Raw genomic sequence first — 22,377 nt, forward strand, 5'->3', positions numbered from 1 at the left:
TTTGGAATTTAAGTAAGGAAACCGAGCATTCGGGGTCATTAGAGGACGTACACGAGTGGGTACGGTAGAGGGAGTTCATTATGATTAGACAGCGACATGCTTGCGTAGTATCGGGAGCGATTCGAGGTGCTTTTGAGCTGTTCTCCAATTGTGCTATGCCAAAAAACATATTGAACTATAGTATGCGGGATCTTGTACACCAACGTACACCAACGATACTTCTCGAATCCCAAATTATACCTTGGCGGCGTATGATTCTAGCTCGACCACACTATTGTCGTGGGACAGCTTCTAGAGCTTCAAGGCATTAGCGCTCTCTCAGAGATATAGACATGGCCATACACTTCGAACTCACGTCTGAATCCCCAGAATTGAAATCATGCCACACTCAGCGTATCATGTTTGCCGTCTCTGTTCCGGCCCCTTCAAAGCCCTTTCTCGGCATTTTCTCCCTCCCCTCGTCCACATAGCCTTCCCTCTCCCAGAAATCCACGACAACGAGACCACCACCTCAAGCCTTCCTCGACCGGAACAGAAAGCTCAACCCCCACCACAGCGCAACCACCACACCGACGATGATCCCCGCCAATTTCAATATCGCAACTTTATTCCCCTGCTGCGCCATTCGGCCCAGACGGCCGGCGGAGCCCTTGATCGAGTTCGTCATGGAGGAGAAGACTTCGGACTGTTGCGTGGGGCGGGGCCGAAATCGTTAGCAAAGCGAGACGATCGGTGCACCAGGCAGGTGGAGTGGAGCGGGAACGTACGCTGTTGTCGATGACGTGTTGGTCTCGCGCATTGTCGTAGATGTCGACCGTGACGCCGCGGAGGGCGGAGACTTTGGAGGAGAGTTCGGAGAGGCGGGTGTTGTTTTGTCTGTGGGTTGGGGTTAGAGAGTGTGGGGTGGCGGCGGGGGGGGGAGGAGGGGACGGGGAGGGCAGGGTGTGGGTGGACGTACTGCTCGCGGTCGTATGCTGCAGACATGGTGGGCGAGTGGATGTACCTAGACGGGTATAGGAGGGTGGAAGGGTTGAGTGGTGTTTGTCGAAATATGCCGCGATGCTTGCGGAAGCTGAGGCACCTTGGGTATCGAATTTACACGCTTGTTTAGTACGACTCGTATTTTATCTGTTTCACGACGATGAGCATTCAGATTTCCGCAGAGATAGACATAGCGGGCAAATTGGGAACAAGCCTGCTCGTGAATATCAAGCCCAATGTTTTTTACTTGTCATTGAAATGAATCCCAGCTCAGACAGAGCTTTCGACAATGGAAAAATCTGCTCCTCGCAGTCATGAGTCTCGATCTTTTGGGGACCCATACAGCTTCAACTGTAATTTCTTTTTGGCGGCATGCCTGCACAAAGCTTTTGATTACTTAACTTATATACTCATACCGCAAACAGCGACACTACATCCAAAACGAATACCTTCGCTCCAAAGGTTGGGCATCGGGCTGTCCCAACCACCGTACTGCTGGACAGGGATCCTCCAGACGAGCGCAGATTCTTCGGTACCGTTCGATGTCCTGACGGTAGTCTTCGCGGTCTATCACGCTGATACTGTCATTCACGTCGACCTCTTCTGCGTCCCATTCGTCTATCTCCACCGATTCAGTGTCTGATTGACTGGTGGCGTTGGGGATGTTGTCCATCCAGTCATGGATGAAGCCCCAGTCGTGGGAGGAGTTATAGTCGGCGATCTTGTTCTCCGGCCAGCTCTCCTCATATTCGGCTCCATAGTAAAACTCTTGCCCGTGATCGGAACCTATTGCGCCTAATGCTTGAGCATGCTCTCTTGCTTCCTCGAATTCCTCCTCTGCATCGATCAAGGCTCGTGTGAGTTGCTGTCCGTACTGAACGCTCCGACGATCGAAGTCACTTCGAGACATTTTGCTAACCCCCGCTTCTGCTTTTTGCTGAAACATAGCCAAATTCTCCCGGTAATTGTTTTGCTGGTCGTCGAAATCGGCCTGAACTGTGTCTAAGAGCTGCGAACGGTCTATGAAGTCATCATAGGCTGCGTGGCGCTGATTTTCTTCTTCGCTTAACTCGACTTCTTCGTGATCTGATGCAACTGACACTGCCGGACTCTGTGCAGGCATCGCATAATTGGGAACCTCGACCTCTTCTTCGGTGTATTCGGTTTCTCTATCGCGAAGCAAGATAGCCGGCAATGGCTTCTCTGGTCCCAGAAGATCAGCTTCTTTCATAGCCGTTTCCAAGACCCATTGAGTATGGCTTCGGGATAACTCAAGGTTGCCTTTGATTAGGCTCTGCTCCTTCTCGAGCTTATCTTTCCAATGACGGATGTTAAGTAGCTCAGAAGCCTGTTGCTCTATAGATTTCTTATACTTCTCTGCTTGTTCTTCACTCTCTGCTATCTTCAGGGATTCTTGCGCGTTTTGTATCGAGTTCTCGATGCTGGTCGTATCCATCTTCGCATGATAAAGTGGTCCGTCTAGAGCACTTATATCCCGGTTCTCTTGAAAAAGGTCACGTAGTTTGGCGAGAAACCTTTCGTTCACAAGCAGCGCTACGCAGTCGTTTGAGCCGTCTTTGGCTAAGACAAACCGAGAAGGGCCTTCTGTGAATTGCGGTTGTGGATGGTTTTCGTGATCATCGCCTGAATTTGTGTTTGAGGCTGAGGAGTCGAGAGAGTCTTCCTGCTTAGCTCTCAGGCTTCCTGTATCTTGGAGCTGCGACGCATTCTTAGTCGCGTCGGCCGTGTCGTCTTGTGATTGAGATTGTATGAGATCTGGCCGGCCACTCTCGATGTCCCCTGGGGTCTTTGCTGGTAGCTTGCCCCTAAAATTCCGCAACAGACCAAATGCAGGCCTAAATTTGGTTAAAAAGCTATGTACGTGGTTTTCCATGATGCCAAAGGTGATGCTAGTGTGATGACAGATGCGGCAATACAGATTGCGCATGAGTTTTTGATTTCGTGATCGGAGGGTGGGTCTGTTGAATGAGATTGCAAGTCTTGTTTCTTGGAGAAAAAGTTTATCTCCTACTGTACTTTTTTTTGAAAGGAACAAAGCAGATAGATCTTGAAGGTACTTTGACAGCTTTGTCATACACACCCTTGGTACTCTCTATAGCCTGGCTTTGTCAAGCACGGCCCTTTATCAAAGGAGTGTTTTCTTATCACCCGGGCAGACCAATAAGCTCTACAGGCTGCGTACAAAGGTCGCTAGGTCTTTGTTCTCTGAATGGCACTAGAATTGTATTGCTCTACTTCGTTCTCTCTTTGTTGGTTCAATATGTGTGAAGAAGCTCTTCTTTGAAGCCAGCTCGTATGGCATTGTTCTGTGCTCAGCAAGCGCAGCCTCTGGCTAATACCTAGCTCTGCTCTGGTCAACGTCCTCTTTCATTTACTATTCGCCTTCCCACTTAGCAGCAAGATCGTTTTCACACCACCCACTTCAGCTCGATAGCAGAACAGTCGATCCTTTACCTACAAGCAAGATGTCACCGGGTTTCCAAAAGCCTGGAACACCTAGCTTTGCTTCAAGCCTTCGAGGTGAGCCGCCTCCTTACAAACCAAGCAGAGCTGGGAGACCTGCAGGCAATCCCCCACCCAGTGCGTTCCAAAACAAGAATTACAACAAAGCATCCTTGGCTAGTAACGCCGGAAATCACCTCCCAAGCACACCCAGCAACCTTGGCCCATATTCACATGCCCATACTAGGACGCAAAAGTCCGTGGTTGCAGATACTCGTATTCCCAAGAAATCCTTCTTTGACGATGACTCCGCGACCACATCGCAAGCCACATGTCATGCCGAGCAGACGGTCACCGAAGGCGCGACGGTAAATTCGAAGCCAAAATCTGTAGACCCGCAAGGTGTTGTGGAATCCATGACAAAGCTCTCGGTTGATTCTACTCAGAAGTCCGGATCCGTGATTATTGGAAGATGTTTGAATTGGGAACGACCGAACTCCACGTCAAGCACCAACTCAAAGGTGAGCAAGTGCCTTCCAAGATCCGATCGGTCCTATCTTAAGCCTGCCTCCAGCGAGTACTCGATTTCATACAAGCGAACACCGAACCAGCCTCCTATGGAGCAAGCAGGATTCCGTGAGTATGCCCCATTCCTCAAATCGGAGTTCAAAATAGGAACTATTGTTCGAAGAAACGTCCACGAGCCCGACTACATGGGACCAGCCGTGCAAGCCTTTGCGCCAGGTTCGCAAGCTTCGCAAACCTCGACATTAGTCGGCAAAGGCGCCAGAGGCTCCAGAGAACACCGGTCCACCGGAGACTTCGGACCAATCTATTCCGAGGATAGATATTTCATTGTCGTGAGCTTGTGCAAGATGACCTACTATGCTATCCCCTTGTACACGCACGAAAAGAAGGGTCTGGCAAACATAGCTGAAAAGGAGGACTGGGTATCCGTCCAGGATCATCGAAACCCCGACAGTTGCCGGCAACAATCGGAGCATCTGCCACTACGCACAACCATCATGGCCCCGGAGGCCAAGATCTTGAACCCGGTAAGCGCTGCTTGGCTTCCTTATGCGATTCCAATCCGATACTCCGTTCCCGTGGCCTATCAAGGTAGGTTAGACCAAGCAAGCGCAAAGCGAGTGAGAACTCTTTTTCTCGAGCACCTTGGTGGAGAAAAGTAGCAAGCAAAAGACTTCTTGGACGGGAAAAACTGTAGACTTGGAGCGAGCGCTGACGATGACACAGACGTAAATCTCATACTGATTCTAGTAAAGGGATTTGCTATGGACCTCTGTGGCAATGGGAGATGAGTCCTGATGCTTTGTAATACTCTGTGAGTCAACGTCAATACTCTTGGGAATTTTCTGCTGCGTCTCTTCATATATAAATAAGCCATATATCTGTCATCTTTTCCATAGCAATGAATCAAAATGTACTAGTCGCTCGACCGAAACGTTCACTGTCTCCAAAATCGTTGCAATCCTTCCTTGAAGATCCACACCATGGTACGGGACACTGATTCTAGTAAAGGGATTTGCTATGGACCTCTGTGGCAATGGGAGATGAGTCCTGATGCTTTGTAATACTCTGTGAGTCAACGTCAATACTCTTGGGAATTTTCTGCTGCGTCTCTTCATATATAAATAAGCCATATATCTGTCATCTTTTCTATAGCAATGAATCAAAATGTACTAGTCGCTCGAGCGAAACGTTCACTGTCTCCAAAATCGTTGCAATCCTTCCTTGAAGATCCACACCACGGTACGGGACAAAGTAGAGAAGGTAAGCAGTGCGCTGTTTTTGATCGCAGCCTATATGTTCTACGTATTGGAGATAATCTGCGTATCCTCCTGGACTTCTAGCCCATCTCAAGACCTAGTGCGAGGACTTCCACTGGGAGACTGCCTACCACGACAACTTCTCCTAGGATTCCGGCGCACATTCCCTGGCGACCGTCCCTCCCCCTCGCCTTCTCTAAAACGGCCAGAAAGCTCCTGCCACTTATCGATCTTCTTGCGATACATGTCGCAAGCAACGACGCTGACACTCTCGAACATTTCGACCGACTTTGCTTCCCAGTCATCGCCCCCGGCTAGCTCAGCGTCCTCCTGCCTTTGAGGATCCACCACAGCAGAATCTGGAATTGATGCCATCCAAGCCTCGATCCGCGACCGATCAACAGGGAACACCGACGGGCTTCTCGTAATACGCAGCGGAAACTCGTTGTGATTTTCGCCCCAATAGAAAGCATGTGGATCAGCCAAGATGTCCCCTAGACCGAGGGCCTCCGCGTGTTGCTCTGTGCGATCGTACGCTTCTTCGGCCACAATCACCATCCTGGTAGCTTTTTGTTTCTCCTGGAGGACCTGTAAGTCGATGTCGGTTTGGGTGGTACTCGCAGGCCTGTCAGGGTATTGTTCGTGGTGATGCCTTCTGTTTGCAGCTTCTGCTTGCGCATACTCTTCCTGCATGAAAGTGAGTTTTCCTTTGCGGTAGTCCAATTCGTCCGCCGCGAATCTGAAGTGTCGAAGAGCTAGTTGGCGAGGTGTCATTTGTTCCTCGATGTTGGCGAGTGATTGCAGTCTTGTGGTGTACGAGGCCAGACTGCTGTCAGATACGTTGGACCTTTGAGTATCATGCACTGTCTCCTGAGGAACCGGCGCAGGTTCTGCTGGGTCGTCTTTATTAACTTCAGCCGGCTCTTGTGGTTTGGACGTTGTTGGAATATTCAATAGGTTCTCACTGTTGAGAATTTGCTCAATCACGAACTGAGCAACCTCTCTGCTGTTCTCGAGTATTAGCTTTGACCATTTGTTCTCCTGCGCAAGACTATCACATCGTCGCCGAGCTTCGACCAGCTCCGGTATTCCCGCTTCGATGTGTTCCTGCGTTTTAATGGCCTCTTCCACTGTTCTCTTTGCTTTCTCTATCCCAGCCGATTGATTTGAAGACCTGATCTGCTCGAGCTCGAGTTGTGCCTTCTGTATTGCTCCATCTCTTTCTTGTACCTCACGGCTAACGACGGCAATGCGCGTGAAGGTGTTGAGCAATGCTTTATTGAAACAGATTGCCGGGCAGCGTTTGCCTCGCTCATCAGTGAAGACGATATGACCTGGTCCATCAACGAACTCTTGCTCCTGGGTTGGGTTCAAAATCTTCGTCATAGGGTTTGATGGCTGCTGGGACTCTACTCGCTCACTGTGATGGTCACCGTCTAGGCGAGCACGTTTCCGTGGAGCCTCCACTTGGTCCTCCCGAAGGTCGCCTTGTGAGCGTTTGCCATTCATATTCCGCGAAGTATCGAATTTGTCGTCTCTGTAGGGAGCAGATTTACTTGCGCCCGAACGCTGGAGACTCTGACTCGAAGGGTTGGAATCTTGATGAGACATCTCAAAGCCTCCTATGCAAAAATCGTAGTAATGGAAAGACCAGGTTTGAGTGCTGGCTTGTGCGACACTCCGTGACGGTGCTCAAAGAGGGCCAGTTTAGCTTGCGTCGACAGGCTGCAGTTGTCGTAAATCTGGAGATGTATATAACGTTTGTGGTTGGGGGGAAACCTTGATGAAGGGGTTCAACTGGTCGTGCTGTTTTTCGATTCCTTTATGGTCGCATCCGGTTAGGATAGCTCTGGAGAAATAGGGGACCGCTGGTCGCTTTGTTGCTCTGCTGTTCCTTCTTTTTTAGTCAATCTTCGCTTGCATTAGGTAAAGATGCTCCTGGTCATAGGAGCCACCGCACCTTCTTTTATAAGATGCTAACCTCGGACTTGTTCTCAATAGTTGCTTGTTGCGTACTTGTGATCAGAGTTGAACAACATTGCTTTGAGGTTTGTTCTGTAAACAAAGAATTGAGGGCTAGACTGATCCCACTGCTTGTCCGCTATTAGCACGTGATTGTCATGAAAGACTATCCCTTGTCCTACGGACAGCTAGTATTGTACAATTATGAAAGAACGAAAACCATATTCTGTCACATAGGTGGTCCACGCTTCGTTGCAACTATCAAGAATCATCTCCATTTTCTCCACGTTCAACTTGACAGTATTAGTGAACTAAAACCACGCCTTACCACTCACAAACGGCATTGACTGCTGTGAAATCCACTTTTTCTCGAACATGACTTCGACGGCTACGTTCACGCAAATGTCCACTCGCACGGATGGCAGGTCCACCGTGCATAGCCACTCGATCGACCATTGGTCACCAACACGCGACCGTTTTTCACTGCGCCATCATTACTCATCACGTGATGAATACTCGCCAAACAAAAGGCAGCATTGCGACAGCGACCGGGACTACCCTCGAGAAGATGCTGCTCTTCATGTAATCCAAAATCGCGCCATAGCGAGGCTGAGGTCGTCTACTGCGAGTGCCATCTCAAGGGATTCTATCGGTAGTTACCAGTCACGTACGTACAATCCCAATAACCCTATTGACAAAAAAAGCCGGTCCAGAGCCGATTTCGAGATACTGGAAATTCGAAACTATCCGCTTCCGCGTATGAAGGATATCAGTGCGACTATATGTTGCCGGTTTCCTAAGGAAGAGTTCAATCTTGGAACGATCATAAAGGCTCCCATTCATGAAGAAGACTTCAAGTGGACACCTCGGCCCCTGTCAGTGGAAGCGTCGGAAACCGCCGATGAACAAGGAAGATACTCTCACTCCGGAATGTCAACACCACGGACTACACCCAACAAAAGGCGGCACATCACCTTTTCAAATTGGAACGATCCAATCTATACAGAAATGCGTTTCATGATTGTCGTAGCCTTGTTTTACGACCACTATCTCGCCATTCCTCTTTACACTCACGGAGGCAACGGTCTCGCTCACAAAGATAATAAATGGGAGTACGCATCCATCGAGGATTACCGCGAACCAAGGTCTCTTCAGGAGGCTGGGTTTCTGCTGCATACCGAGTACCTGAAGCCCGATTGTAAGCATTTACTCCCAAAGAGTGTGGCTCACATTGCCTATCCAGTCTCGCGCAAGTACACTTTGCCAGTCGCGCCTCAAGGGCGTCTGCGAGAAGACTCAAAGAACGTTCTTGTGAAACTCTTTGGCCAATACATGCTGGGAATGAAGCCTGAGTAGGGCAGTCTACAGGACGGTAGGTTTCAAGACCTCCTACCAATACTGACGGTGACAGCTGCTCTAGATATCGACGTATCGTCGCGCTGGTAAGTGCCCAGTCAGCGGGGGTTTTCAATTTAGGGATGGGAGTGCGCAAAGTTTATTGTAATTCGTATGATTTTCAGTTGCTTCAAACCTTTTGTCTTATTTCATGTCGTACTGTTATGCTATTGAACGCAAATTCACGACATCTACCGAGAAGCAAGCGCATGGAGGTCTCTCCTTACAGCTCCAGACGACGAAGAATGCTCTAGAGGCCTGGGTGGCTTCCCAATCCAACCCAAGGCTACTTGTCTGCCCGTGACATGATTGATGACATCGATAAAAGCTTCCCGGTCGTGCCCTTCATTGACAATGTAAAGCCAGAGCCCCTCAGCAATGATTGCCAGCTCAGCCCAAGCCAGATTGACCGTAGCCCATGGCATTCTCTGTATCCACAACTGCAAGTCTCCTAAGCTCTTCGAGTACTCTGTTGAGGGTAAACGAGCATTCCTGCCATGGGCGGTGATCTCTTCTTTGATGGCAGCGCTGACGGCGACGAGAAGGGTTTCCAAATCCCAGAGATGCAAATAGGAGCCCAAATTCCCGAGGCGCAGTGTGTAGTCAGTGTGGGGGATAGGAAATTCGTCTGCCGTCGGCAAGCTCAGGGTACTCCCGTTTGTGACACCAGTGGCTGATGACATAGAAGAGTATTGCACCAAAGGTGGCCGCGTAATTTCTCGCTTAGATTCGATAGTCGACGAGGCAATGTCTTGTCTGATAGACCCCTTATTCATGATGATGGCTTTGGTAGCACCCAGATTTTGAATTACCTGGAATCGAACCGCTCGGGATCGTCTTTGGATCATGTACAGCGATAGCCCATTGATAACATTACGCAGCTCTCCCAAGCTCACACACCCTTCCAGGGAGACGGACCTACTCCATAGTTCCAGCACTAATCCATCATCTGATGTGTAATTGTACCATCGCTCGGAAAACGCCGCATTCACGCTACTTTGGTCAATCTGATGTTGGATGTCGTTGCTCGCTTCCACGAAGAAGGATTTCAAGTCCGTAGGGTCCAAGAGGGGCCCGAATTCATGGAACTTTAGAGTCAGGACTGTCTTGGGGATGGTGAATATATCAGAGCTATGATCCTCAACGTTAGCGACTATGCCTGGTTGGGAACGTGGCTGATTACGTTGGCAGTGATAATTTCGTAGCTTGTGATAGCTTAAGAGCGAGCGAATCTTGGATGAGCGAAAGAGAGGGCGAATTCACCGGCACGACAGGCAGTGAGAACGTAAATCTCGCAAGGACTGTGAGAAAAAGATATGCTGAAAAAGTACGACTTTTTGACATTGAGGACATTTAGGTGCGCGGATGATAGACGCTCAGCTAGGATGAGAAAGCAAATGCTATGGGGGGCGGGTACTTGTACCTATGATTCTGATGCAAGAGCGGACAGATATTTCTCAGTCTTCGCATGCTGGAATGCTTGCGACACGCGATAACCGCCCATCGAGGGTAGGAACGCCCCTCAATATGGCGCCCGTACGAGCACCTATCGCAAGAGGATAAGAAGGAAAAAGGGTTGCTGCTGACAACGAAGGTACTCTTTGGTGGAATTAGATATCAGCATCAAGTTGATGCCCATAACTTTCCCTCACTCCAATTGAAGTCACACTGACACGAGATGGACAAGTGTTCACACATCCTTTTATATCGTAATACGCATGTCCGGTCAGATAGAGGGTGTCAATGGCTTTGAGTGTTTCTGGAGACAATTGAGATGGGTGGGCAAAAAGAGGAGTACAGAAGCTTTACGGAGCTAACTTTACGTTTTTATTACTAGCGGTAACAAGATTACCTACTAGCTTCAATGTCATGTAGTCGACATTTTCAAGCCGGCGCTCGGTAAGCCTAAGGCTTACCTTCCCCTACCTGGCTCCTAAGAGGGTCCAACCCTGCCAGTCCTCTTGTTCATATGAACACGGCCCAACTGTACGCATACCAGTGATTTCAGATCCCTGAATATACTGTCGAGTGGCCTCTACAGCTTGCATTCACCGATGTTGCTGTGCGCTCAGCTGTGAGATTTTAGACTGATGAAGGATTGGAGAAAATGGTCTATTGAAAGAGGACTCCGAGTATACAGGTACTTACCCTAGGGTTAAGTATACTCGGTGTCTCTAAGCGTCTCTTCTGGGGCTCGCTGGGGCCCATATGTGGTGAGTGTAGATCTGATTAAACATTTTGGTTTAAGGAATACACAGTACAGGGGACACTGTCTATTTAAATACTTTCTCAGCTCCTGGAAGGAAAACGCCACTGATTGCCCACTGGCTATATCTACCTTGTCTAAGGATCTTGCTCTGGGTTCCGCTAAACAATATTACAACGAGATCCTAGGGAAACACTACTGTCAGATCAAGTACGGTACCCAGTCTCATTTTCGTCAGCAATCCTCCACACTATCAACCCTACCGTTTTGCAACTTGCAAGGAGGCCCAGCCTCAATGCTCCATGATCCATGTTTTGAACAACGACACCAAGCTCTCGGTATCTTCGTCGGTCAACCTGCCTTGGTGCGCAATAGGTAACCTGTACTTTCGGGAGACTGGATTTCCTAGATGAGCTGTAGTGAACTCGTGCAAGGTTTTGACATGCTCTTTCAGCACAAGGGTACGTACCACATCGACTCTACCCTGTCGAATGCATTTTTCGGGCTCCCGGTGGTCTTGGACGGATACGTATTCGTCTTTTGCTTGCTTGTATGCGGTACCGGTTCCAGCGTGTGTGTAGAAAGGCAGCGCTATGTAAGTATCAGTCCCCAAGACAACAACGACCATGAATCTGTTCTCGGAATAGACCGCTCCGAAGTCCGTCATCTGCTGGTGATTCTTCGCAAAACCGCTTGCGGTGGACATATCTGAAGCAGCAATGGAAAGTTGGGAAGGAGCCGAACACGCAGCTGCAGTAGCCCCCATGTAATCCTCCTCATGGATAGGGGCGCGAAAGATCATCCCTATCTTGAATTCATATTTAGGAAATGTGTGATAGTCACGGTTGTCCGCGATTTTCATGGCAGGCGGAACTTTAGCGCGTTGAGTTCTTTCCGTCCAATAACTTCCAACGCTTGAGGGCCGAGGACCCTTCCATCTACTCTCAGATGGCTCTGCTTTTGGAGCCGAGTTAATGGCGAGCCTTTTCATCGAGTTGGCCAAGTCTTGTTGATCGTGTAGTCCAGATTGGGGTGCACTTGAGGAGCTGGTGCATTTGTCACCCCAATATTCCTCGTCTGGGCCCTCATCCAAACCGCCTGATTTGGGAGGCGTAGAACGGAAGTCTGTACTCGTTTCGTTGATTGTCCCCAAGTTACTGGGCACACAGACCTTCCTACCCACGTTACTGGGCTGAGGGCGTCCATGCCGCGTCATTCCCACATTGATAGGAGGTTTTCCGACATTACTGGTAGTCCCTACCACAATGCTAGACTTAATTGCAACTGGGTTGTTTCTCCGTATCTTGCTGTTTGGATAGCGGCCTGTGTTGTTTTGGGACATCTTGCTGGTGGGTATTGGCTTGGTTTTCAATGAGAAGGCTTTGACTTGTTGTCAGATTAAGTCAAGACGCTGAAGATTGTAATGGTGAACGAATTCAAATAGGAGGTGGGTGAAAGAATTTAAAGCAAAGTAAGCAAAGACATATCGAAGCTTGGGTTTGGTCTTCATCTGTTTGAAATCGCACAACGCCATTCATTCGAGAGACAAAGATGCGGCATCACCAACCAGAAAAAAGACGCGGCTGTGGGAAGACAATGGAATTGTCGTACCCCTATACGACCGTATGTTACACACAGAGATAACAGTCGTGCTAGGCTTTCGCGATCTCGTAATCAAGGTACTGCCAAAACAATGGCCGCAGAACACAAAGCGCGCCCAACAAAGCTAGAAAAATATAGTCTGGGAGCTTTTGCACAATGAGGAGCATTCAATCTAACTAGAACAAAGCAGAGCATGGGGTTCATCTAGAAGCCAGTAGAATCTCTTTTCCCTACCATAATAACACTTCTGCTGCAATCCACACAAATTGCGCTTTTTCAGTTGGTAAGAATCCCACGTGGAGACAGCATTAACGCACCCTCCAATACACCACCTTTGAATCTGCATACTACCCTCAACTTTGCAGACATGGAACGTGTGCGAGATTTTGTTCATGCAAGAATCAACAAGGCATATGGCTTACTGCAAGTCTTCAAGCAAAGACTACGGCCAGAGACCACGGCTGACATTGAAAGTGGCCCGTTGGACTTGTCGCGGCAGTCCTTAGTTGATGGCCCAGTCAAGGACACTCCAGAGCTCGACAATTTCCGTGTTGTGGGCGCTTTCGGAGGATCCAACGGCCATCATTTCGAGCAGGAGCAAGCACCACAGCCGAAGATGACTAAAGGACCTGCACGATTCATAACAGCTAATGATGGTTCGGAGAATTGCATGGCGTTGCTTGTCACCAAAAGTCTGATGGCGAAGCTCGGTGATTTCTTCGAGGATAAGCTGCAGCTTGAGATCAAGTCTGGACCTCTTGAACATGCGAAAATCGACGCCCGAGAAATTCACCTATCTCTTGAAAGTGCAAAAGAATCCTTGGAGAAAGCAAAAAGTCAAGAGAGAATTGACGAGCTCGAAAACTTTATTGAGCAACAACATCCCAAGCTACTTAAGGCCTGTCAGCGAAGAGACAAATTAGAGGAGGAGTATCGTCGCATTCAAAGAAGTGTTAACCTTTCGAGAGATCATACACAATGGGTCTTGGAGACGGCTATGAGAGAAGCGAATCTTCTCAAGCCGCATAGGACGCCCTCCCCAGAATTGCTCGGCGAGGACGAAAGCGATATCGGAAACACAAAATCTCCACCACAAGGCCCGATTGCTCCAGACTCTGAGAACGATGTTAAATCTCCACTCGGTGAAGCAGAGCTGGTCCGCCGAGCAGCTCTCGAAGAACTAGGCAAGAGATCGCGGACATTGGATGTCGTCCAGGCTAAATTCGATAACCGACGATGCGCATACGAGGACAATTTGGCCAAATTCCAACAGGGACTGAAAGACGGTGTTTGCAACTATTCTAGAAGTGATTTTGATCGTCGCGGTGTGGAATACGGATCAAAGATCACGCGAGCCTTGATCAATGCCGAGGAAGCCTTTGATCAGGCAGAAGCTTACGCCAAAGCCGTTGGCGCCATCGACTCCCAGTACGGACAGCCGTCCGGCCACTATGAGGAAAGTCTGCCAGATGACCACATGGCATCCTACATAGCCACAAGAGATTGGGGATTTGTCCATGACTGGCTGGCAAACGTCCTCGATGCTGATATGCTCCAAGATCCAAACAGCCATGATAATCCAGGGTACACTGATGACGGCGAGTGGGACGAAGGACAAGATGGACCAGACACTGCGAGAGGCAGCGAAGATGGTGACTGGGAGGTCCCGGAAGCTGAGATACAAGACAGTGCGAGTGCGATCGATTATGGCTTTAACCGAAAAAACCTCGACCGGTGGCAGCAACTCTGCGCTCAGCCCCAGCCTGACGCTTCTCCGGAGGCCTGGGATGCATGGCCGGAGGCTATGCGTATGTGGCCGGTGAATGAAGTAGAGCGGCGACATTCATTCGGGGGTTATAGCTGTCAGAGTTGGGATGATGGTGATGAACTTATATAAATACTTGAAAGCCGTCAATACTTAGGTCGTACAACTGGCCTTCAAATGCACCCATCGAGCAAGGAACCAATCGGTACCAAGAACACAGCACAGCCCAGTATGTGACTGATGGCGCAGACATTCTCAAATAGCGAAATAGCATTCTGTCGTCTTGTCTGATCGGGCCACTGACTAAGCTCAGAGCCTTGTTGATGATTCAGGCAAAAGATCAGAAAGTGTGACGGTTAAAGCGGTACGAATCCTGGAATTTTCGACCAACGTGGCGTCAAAGAGCGAAGTTTCTGAGCCTCGTAGCACTCTGTCTGGGGCAGTCTTTTATTGATAGGAGAACAGTACCTGTCGAGTAGACCGCGGATCAATTGTAATTACATGCTACGAAAATGACAGCAATACGAGAAGCTTCTATGAACAGAGATACCAATAAACAGACTTTCATGCGTCAAGCGATGGAAAGAAAGAGTACTTGCCTTCCACTACTACGAGGTCCCACAAAAAATCACCATCAAGCCCTGTATTTGATCGATTTCTGGGTCCCTGTCAGCATCCGTTTCACAGGTGCGGCTCACCTTTATCCACTCCGTTGGGCGAACGTTAATCTTCATTTTCATAAGGTTCCCCCACTTGAGATACATCGCAACCAGGCGCTTCGTACTTTCGTCATCCAGTCTACCCTGATGGGCCACGGGCAAACCGTATTTGCGCGAAACAGGGTACGAAGCGTACGCCGCGCTCACGGGCAGCAGTTCTTCCACACCGTCCTTCAGAAACTCCGTCACGAGAGGAGCGTGGGCAGACTGCTGCTGGCAGTTCGCGAGGTAGCGGTGATCCGCGACCGAGACGTATTCGTCGCTGTGGAGCTTCTTGGCAAGACCGTTGCCTTTGTGCGAGTACACGGGGACGGCGAGGTAATGGTCCCCGGGCCGGTTGTTTACGACGATCAGGATGCGGTTTTCAGAGTAGACTGGGCCAAAGTCTCCGTGCGTGACGTGTTCTTTGCCGGCGTTGGTGATGGCGGTCGGAGCGTTGGACGGCGCGGGCCTGGGTGTGTTCATGATGTCCTGTTCATGAATGACTCCTCGGATGATGGTTCCCAGTGCGAACTCATGTTTATGGAATGGATAGTAGTTGAGAAACCCTGCTTCGGCCATTCGAGGCTGATCCCAGGTTCGTGTGAATGTGCAAGATACTCTGCTGGCCGTAGGGACCAAGGTGCGGCCGAAAAGGTCTGGTTTTCGCATCAATCCGCTTTGTGCCTTGCTGCCAGCAGGGTTAGAAATGTACTTTTCTGGTCTTGAACCTTCTCGCCTCCACTCTGGAACCGTTGAGTCTGCCTTCGAAGCAGTGCTCATGGCAAGGCTTGCCATGGATTTGGTGAGACCGTCCTCACTTTCTCTTTCGACTTGCGGTGCGTCCCCTTTGCTGTCATTCTTAGTCTTCCAGGCGGCTTTGTCTTCAAGAAGTCCGTCCAGAACCTCGAACTTGCCGCTCGAGATACGAGAGGTAGAAGTGTTTTGAGGGTTTGTTTCTAAAATGCTTGGCATGTGAGAAGCGAATCCTCTATTTTCTGTAGTGCTTGGTGCATAGCGAGGCCCCCCTTCCCGTATTGCTTGTTCCAACACGGCTTGGACCGCTTCGACCCATTCTGCTTGGAGTCAAAGGATGATGAGGGCAACAATTTGTGCCGCTTAATGTTGTTGAGGTAGAGTTTTGAATGGTTGTGGGGTCAAAACTTCGGACGTTTAAGATTGCTTTTGAGAGCGTGGATGATTATGGCAATACTGTGTTGGAGTAGAGTTACACAGCCGGTGTGCTTTGTGTAAGAGATCGGACAAGGTCAAGTGCTCGAGTGACAAAGATAAGACGTGGTGAGCATCTTACTCTCGCAAAGATAGAGCATGAAGACAAAGAAATCTACCTCCACCATGGTTACGTGTCTCCAGAAGAGAATGGAATGACAGCCGTGCTATTTCTGCTCCTTGTTGCAACGATCGAAACAAAGGCTGGCTTTGAGCAATAGCCAAGCTCAATAAAGAAGGCCCAAGGTGATCAGACAATGCTCTCAGGCTGCAATCGTTAGCGGATGCTCAAAACTTTTGGGCTTTGTTTACCCTGCACAATGAAATGCAAGCAGTCAATGACAAGCATCAAGCATCAAGCTTTAGGGCGTAATCTCCTCCAGAAAGTCTCTCTTACCAAAACAGACCTTCTGCTGCAAGCCAGAACCCGATCTTTCCCCGTTACCACCAAAGGTTCATGCCTAGCAAGTATCATCGCAACTGTCATCAAAACATATTCAAATTCGCAGGTATGGAAACTCGCGTAAGAAATTTTGTCCTTGATAAGGCTGTCGGTCTACTGCAGTCTTTCAAAACAAAGCTACCACCAAAGACCTCCGGCGATATTGAGGCCGGCTTGTCAGATGCTACAAAACATCCACCAACTAATGATATATTGCAACACTGCCCAGCCAGCCAAAGAAGCGAAAGCACTCCAGGAGACCTGGGAGGCGATGATACCCAGGGCAACATCTCACCATCAAGGGAATCCATCGCACAAGGACTTAAGCAGCAACCACAATTCACTGAAGGCCCAGCTCGCTTCGTCATAGCCAATGACGGTTCAAAAGACTGTGTGGCGTTGCTGGTCACCGATACACTAATCGCAGAACTTCGCAATCTTTATGAGGATAGTCATCATTTGTCAGCAAAGCAAGGACCCCTGGATTATGCGCGCAGAGAAGCTCGGAGTTTTGAGACCTCGATAGAGCAAATCAAAGAATCGATTGAAGGGGCCGAAAATCAAGAAACAATCAACGAGCTCCGAGAAATGGTGCAACAACAAGAATCTCGACTGCTTAAAATTTCGCAGCGAAGAAAGGAGCTCGAACTCGGCACAAAACAGCTTGAAAGAAACGTCACATCTTGTAAAGCACAGATCCAGTGGATTTTGGACACTGCTATGAAAGAAGCAGAATTCCTTGAACCGCACAGGCCCCTCACACCCGTCACGACGAGCGACATCGAGAGCGGACCCAGGACCCAAGAGGAGATTCAACAGAATAGCCACAACCAGAAAGGCAGCAAGAACGGAAGACACAACGCAGTCGAGAATGTGACTACTGGCGCGGACTTTCAGAACGAGCACTCTGTTGTTTCAGCGAACACAGTTGATGTCCCGGAAGATGTGCAGCTGCGCCGCCGAGTGGCTTGGGAGTCATACAACGAAAATTTGGTGACAATGCACAAGGTTCAAGCGCTATTCGACAACCGACAACAATCATATGAGACAGATCTGGCAGACTATCAGCAAGGTTTCGCAAATGGTGTTTATGATATATCCCGCAGTGAGTTCGATCGGTCAAAGATCCGGTATGGACAGAAAGTCACTCGAGCTTTGATCAATGCCGAGGAAGCATTCGAAGCTGCGAAAGAACAGGCACAAGCTGTCGGTGCGATTGGATCCGACTACGACGACGCAATGAGTTGTTATGGCTGCTACGAGGAGAGCTGGCCAGAGAGCCAGTTGGCGTCTTATTTAGTCACAAAAGACTGGAGCCATGTCCACAGTTGGTTGGCAGAACTTCCAGAACCGAGTCACACGGAGGAACTGGAACTGGAACTGAATCCACCAGAGGTCGACGATTGGTACGCAGACGAAGTCGACCCGGCGGACAGTATCAGCCAGGTCGATTTTGATGACTGTCGCAAAGACATTGATCGTTGGGAGAATATCCGCTTGGACATATGGGAGGATATGCGCACTCAGGTTGGTGGCCCAGAGGTGCAGGTAGGTTTCTTGGTACGGAGCATAGAGTCCTTGAAGCGTCGACACTCCGTCTCACTGTGTCGCTCGCACGTTGGAGAGTGGGGGACGAGTATATAGGTCGTGTAGTATTAGCACGTATCTTGGACAGATTCTCAAGCACGTAATATCTTCCAACTGCCAACTGAGCCCAGGAATTTCAATCTGGATGACTGTGCTGAACCAAACCAACTCACATAATGTCCTTGGGACTGCCTTTCCGGCCATAATGCCAGTGATAGCTGTACATGAGCTTTTCATAGAATGAATAGTTGGCAGGCAAAGTATCAAGAAAAGTGGCAGTCTGAGTTGAGCTCTACATTAATACTGAACCATCCTTTACTTCAAACATTTGATCAACGCGTGATTCCCGGGGTTCGGGAAACCCTCACCTAGTGGAAAGTTCTTGAGAAGGTTTCAACGTTGACGGGGTTCAAAACCCTCTAATGGGCTTAGCGCGCCTGAGCCGCCAAGGCCCGCTCCTTCTCGCGGCGTCATTCTTGGGGATCATTGCGGGATCATTGATTATTCGTGATTGACATCGCTCGGAACTGGTGTATACTCTACACTTCAGAAACGTCTTCATTGATGGATGCTCTTTTGCTCTTTTGGTCGAAGTGATGAGGATTCTGGCCCTTCCAACTGTCGCCTTGACTCTACTATGTCTGTAGTGTCTTGGTGGGGAGGATTGCACGCGACGCGAGCTTGGCGTAAGCAGGCATGCTTACCTTCGTCACTCTGTGCGTGATTGTCCAAGTACTGAGGCAAAAATGACTTGTTCGTACGTTGATGGTTAATAAGATCACCTGCAGCAGTCGCGCTTTAGAGTACCAACTTTGATGCCAATCAAAAACGTACTCTTCCACAATCCCTAGTCCGATACTTCTTACGCGGCTGAGACCATCGTGTGTGTTTATAAGGTCAGGGATGTTCACAGCCTTGTGAGCCCGAGCTGAAAACCCGAAACCAACCAAAGTCAGCGTCCGGTGGAAGGTCTGACCAGTCTCATTTTTTCCTTTCCGCTGAGCTGTCCGTGACCTACAGCTGCCATAGACGGCCCATGTCGCCTGGTCGACGTTCGGCTCTCCCCAGACGGCATCGTGACCAGTGGTCGGCTCTGGAAATTATACAAAGCGATTGATACTGGGACCTTTGCCTCTGAAATGCCATCGGAAAAGAGATCCCTCAATGGCTTGAACGCGTATCAGAGGAAACGGCTGCGGCAACTCTCTGTTGAGTTGCAAGTACAAGGCCACGAGAGGCTTGCAGTCGATCTTGAAGGTTATCTGGACGAGGACGCTAAGGGCAAGCAATACCCGTCGAAGCAGTACAAAGACTTGATGGCCGAGGAAGTTGTGGAAGCCATCAGGAATCGTTTTACCTGAGCTGTCTAGAAGGCACTAATCCATACCGTGGAGTTTTTGTAACTGATGCTGCTCTGGAACCGCCATCTCATGTCTTCACAGCCTGGAGCCGGGCTGGATCTGGCGGTAAGGCGCTAGATGATGTATATGCAGAGAGGCTTTTGGATAAGATTGTTTCATTGGAAGTCGATATTACAGGACACACCTTCAAAGGCCTACCTCGACTGGAAGCGAAAAGATGGATCAACGGATTGTGTTTTTTTGATGGAGATCCAGCGCGAGATGTAACTTTCGACTACCCGAGCTCACTTACGTGTTGAAGGACGGTGAGTAGCTTACGTACGAAAAGGCCACTGAAAAAAGTGCAAGCGTGTCGGGCATGGGCATTAGTATCTGCTCCATGGACACAGTCTTTCCTTCAACAGCACTGACTCACAGCAAAGAGACTCTGCCGCCGCTGTGCTTATGCCTCACGTGAGGGAAACGCCGAAAAATTGGTGGAGAAGAGTTGTATACAACATCCTCCTAGCATAACCAATGCCTTACCCCATTGTCCCTTAAATGATCTCAAACAAAACTGCAGCACACTCAAGACGTCAAATGTACCGTTCAAGTCACCTAGTCCCGCTATGGTCCAAGATCACGAATTGGCAATGTCATCAACTCGCCTGACATCGACATCGCCTCATCCCTTTCCGGAATGTCCTCTTTGCACTGTGAAGGGCTGAGTCCTCTCGTCTTCCTTTCAGCAAAATCCCTTCCATCAACCTCAGACACCTCCATTCCCGCACGCAAGGAGCATCCTTTCGGCTGCTTCACGGTACGATGCAGTCGCCGCCGCTTGGAACCACTAGGATTGCCGACAACCGAGGAGTCGCTCTGATCCTCATACCTCCGCCGTTTCCGCGACGCTCGCTCATTTCGCGTGTTCGGTGAGCGTGGTCTCCGCGCTGAGCTCTTCGGGAGTTTCCTAGATTGAGGACGTGGATGACTGCGTTCGGCCCTCCACATGCGTCTATACCACTTGATGCATTGGTGCGAAAGGCCGGTTCTGGACTCGATTTCTGCCTTTTTGTCTCCCTGGTCCATGCAGGTGAAGATCTGATTCTTCACCGAGCGCTGCGCTAATGCCAGCCGGAGAGGTAGGGCGAACTGTTCTCCCGGTCTATAGCTTGACCGAGCGGGAAGCGCGGCGTCGGCGATGGACATGGCCCTGGCATCTCTCGTACGCTTTCGCACCAATTCCGAGAATCCTGTCTTTTGGATACCAAGCCCTGAGCGAGACATATCAAGCTTTGGCGTCTGGGTTTTGCCCGACACTCTGGGGTCGAGCCCAGGATCTGACACCACTTCAGCTCCAAACAGCATCGGATTCGGCAAATACTTTGGGCCGGGTGAGGGATCCATTGGTGCCTGGAGATGGAACAGCAGAGCAGAACGAAGAGCGGGCGAAGAAGCAAGAAAGGACCCATACTTGAGGAAAAGAACTCGAGATCGACAGCAGGGTAAACTGCTGAAACCCGCGAAGGCAGCGCTATGACTTCTTGCAAGAATGTGATATCGCAAACAAGGCATTGCGGGCTAAAAGTGAAGATCCATGCATGTAGCCGTACGGATTGGTGGACTGACGGCTTGGGTGCACTAGCGTATGCGGCTATGCATGCAAGCTGAAAGGGGTGCAGAAGCAAAATCCCGCAGCGAGCGATCAGACTATTCTTTTGCGTATTTACCTATCCGTATCAACCGGCCCCTCTTCATATCTCTTCACCTACTTTTACATCGTCAAATGAGAGCTGTCTTTCAAACAAGCCTAGGGGCAAGCTAAAGCAGTCGGTGCATTAGCTCTGAAGGCGACCAGTGTCATCGATAAGGCTTTCAGAGCTTATCGGGTGGAAGATCGGGTTTCGATAGATTCCGTGGACCGAAACTTTGTGTAAAGCTGGCTGAACAAGACTGACGACTCCGGAGTACGATGAGCTAGTCGACATCGACAAGTGGTACGCGAAACTTGTGGAGCTGCGAGATAGCTTCAGTATGGTCGATGATCCTCATTACGTCGCGAGATTGGAAGCTGGAAGAAAGAGTGCAATTCGCTCCAGAAGGAGGAGGTTCCTGTAGGAGATACAGTCGGCGAAACTGAAGAGGAGTAGCCAACGGTAACAGCATTGAGGAAACGACATAGGAGCCCAAAGAGATTCAGTGGAAGAAGGCAAAGTTCGAGTCGTAGTTGCTATGACAGGATTGGGGGCAAAGCCAGTCCGAGAGGAAACAGCCTCGAAGCTAGAGCACTTTTCAAATGCTTTGGTGTTCAAATTGTTCAACATCATCACTAACAGGCAGATGAACGCAAGAGAAGCCTCTGAGGTAGGATCAAAAATGACAATCACACGATGGCAAATGCATTACGACTGTTACCCAAAATCAAGAAGCCAGAACAAAACTCGCTCCAACCCACCAAGACCAGCCGGCTGGATGTCAAGATCCGGTACCACTGCAGGGAAATGACCTAGACCACAACTGCAGTCTAGGCTGTACATCGTTTGAACGTGAGCTTGTTTGTCAAATGTGGGTTTGGGATATCCAGCGCCTTCTTGACGGAGTCTTCTGTAAGATGGCCCTGGTATTCAAGCTTCAGGGAGTAATTCCTCGCCACAATATGATTCATTGAGATGCGCCGCACTCTTTGGACGGTAAAGCGGGATCCTGGTTTGGAGATCGATAGTGGCAGCAAGATGCCGATCCTTCCTCTGTTTCAAAGGCCGTCTGCTCACGCGATACCTGTCATGCACATACACACATCCGTCTTGGTTCGGCTTCCGATCGAGACATGTGTCGTCGTGAGTGTATAGGGGGGTAGCTAGGTAGTGGTCGTGGTATTCGGCCAAGACGATGAAAAGCGCTTTTTGGTGTGCACGAAGT

General features: G+C 49.6%; 11 protein-coding genes across 11 annotated transcripts; 4 read left to right on the forward strand and 7 right to left on the reverse strand.

Annotated features, from left to right (window-relative positions):
• Positions 1–511: 511 nt before the first annotated feature.
• On the reverse strand, positions 512–984 carry HO133_007818 (uncharacterized protein; the record flags this gene model as incomplete). The annotated part of the gene is made up of 3 exons (XM_037298688.1): positions 512–685; positions 768–876; positions 959–984. 3 exons carry the CDS (start codon positions 982–984, stop codon positions 512–514), a joined length of 309 nt encoding a protein of 102 aa, XP_037156024.1.
• A 427-nt stretch (positions 985–1,411) lies between these two features.
• Positions 1,412–2,875, reverse strand: HO133_007819 (uncharacterized protein; the record flags this gene model as incomplete). The annotated part of the gene is made up of 1 exon (XM_037298689.1): positions 1,412–2,875. The coding sequence occupies one exon, from the start codon at positions 2,873–2,875 to the stop codon at positions 1,412–1,414; it is 1,464 nt and encodes a 487-aa protein (XP_037156025.1).
• A 592-nt stretch (positions 2,876–3,467) lies between these two features.
• HO133_007820 (uncharacterized protein) lies at positions 3,468–4,634 on the forward strand (the record flags this gene model as incomplete). The annotated part of the gene is made up of 1 exon (XM_037298690.1): positions 3,468–4,634. One exon carries the CDS (start codon positions 3,468–3,470, stop codon positions 4,632–4,634), a length of 1,167 nt encoding a protein of 388 aa, XP_037156026.1.
• Positions 4,635–5,321: 687 nt separating this feature from the next.
• On the reverse strand, positions 5,322–6,842 carry HO133_007821 (uncharacterized protein; the record flags this gene model as incomplete). The annotated part of the gene is made up of 1 exon (XM_037298691.1): positions 5,322–6,842. One exon carries the CDS (start codon positions 6,840–6,842, stop codon positions 5,322–5,324), a length of 1,521 nt encoding a protein of 506 aa, XP_037156027.1.
• Positions 6,843–7,568: 726 nt separating this feature from the next.
• Positions 7,569–8,549, forward strand: HO133_007822 (uncharacterized protein; the record flags this gene model as incomplete). Its single annotated transcript, XM_037298692.1, has 1 exon — positions 7,569–8,549. One exon carries the CDS (start codon positions 7,569–7,571, stop codon positions 8,547–8,549), a length of 981 nt encoding a protein of 326 aa, XP_037156028.1.
• A 230-nt stretch (positions 8,550–8,779) lies between these two features.
• Positions 8,780–10,796, reverse strand: HO133_007823 (uncharacterized protein; the record flags this gene model as incomplete). Its single annotated transcript, XM_037298693.1, has 3 exons — positions 8,780–9,719; positions 9,772–9,803; positions 10,737–10,796. The coding sequence occupies 3 exons, from the start codon at positions 10,794–10,796 to the stop codon at positions 8,780–8,782; spliced, it is 1,032 nt and encodes a 343-aa protein (XP_037156029.1).
• A 290-nt stretch (positions 10,797–11,086) lies between these two features.
• Positions 11,087–12,136, reverse strand: HO133_007824 (uncharacterized protein; the record flags this gene model as incomplete). Its single annotated transcript, XM_037298694.1, has 1 exon — positions 11,087–12,136. The coding sequence occupies one exon, from the start codon at positions 12,134–12,136 to the stop codon at positions 11,087–11,089; it is 1,050 nt and encodes a 349-aa protein (XP_037156030.1).
• A 627-nt stretch (positions 12,137–12,763) lies between these two features.
• HO133_007825 (uncharacterized protein) lies at positions 12,764–14,293 on the forward strand (the record flags this gene model as incomplete). The annotated part of the gene is made up of 1 exon (XM_037298695.1): positions 12,764–14,293. The coding sequence occupies one exon, from the start codon at positions 12,764–12,766 to the stop codon at positions 14,291–14,293; it is 1,530 nt and encodes a 509-aa protein (XP_037156031.1).
• A 502-nt stretch (positions 14,294–14,795) lies between these two features.
• Positions 14,796–15,834, reverse strand: HO133_007826 (uncharacterized protein; the record flags this gene model as incomplete). The annotated part of the gene is made up of 2 exons (XM_037298696.1): positions 14,796–14,819; positions 14,860–15,834. 2 exons carry the CDS (start codon positions 15,832–15,834, stop codon positions 14,796–14,798), a joined length of 999 nt encoding a protein of 332 aa, XP_037156032.1.
• A 766-nt stretch (positions 15,835–16,600) lies between these two features.
• On the forward strand, positions 16,601–19,479 carry HO133_007827 (uncharacterized protein; the record flags this gene model as incomplete). Its single annotated transcript, XM_037298697.1, has 2 exons — positions 16,601–18,116; positions 19,139–19,479. 2 exons carry the CDS (start codon positions 16,601–16,603, stop codon positions 19,477–19,479), a joined length of 1,857 nt encoding a protein of 618 aa, XP_037156033.1.
• A 606-nt stretch (positions 19,480–20,085) lies between these two features.
• On the reverse strand, positions 20,086–20,865 carry HO133_007828 (uncharacterized protein; the record flags this gene model as incomplete). The annotated part of the gene is made up of 1 exon (XM_037298698.1): positions 20,086–20,865. The coding sequence occupies one exon, from the start codon at positions 20,863–20,865 to the stop codon at positions 20,086–20,088; it is 780 nt and encodes a 259-aa protein (XP_037156034.1).
• Positions 20,866–22,377: the final 1,512 nt, after the last annotated feature.

This window comes from Letharia lupina, assembly GCF_014066315.1.
Source record: "Letharia lupina isolate WasteWater1 chromosome Unknown contig_4, whole genome shotgun sequence".
Lineage (NCBI taxonomy): Eukaryota > Fungi > Ascomycota > Lecanoromycetes > Lecanorales > Parmeliaceae > Letharia > Letharia lupina.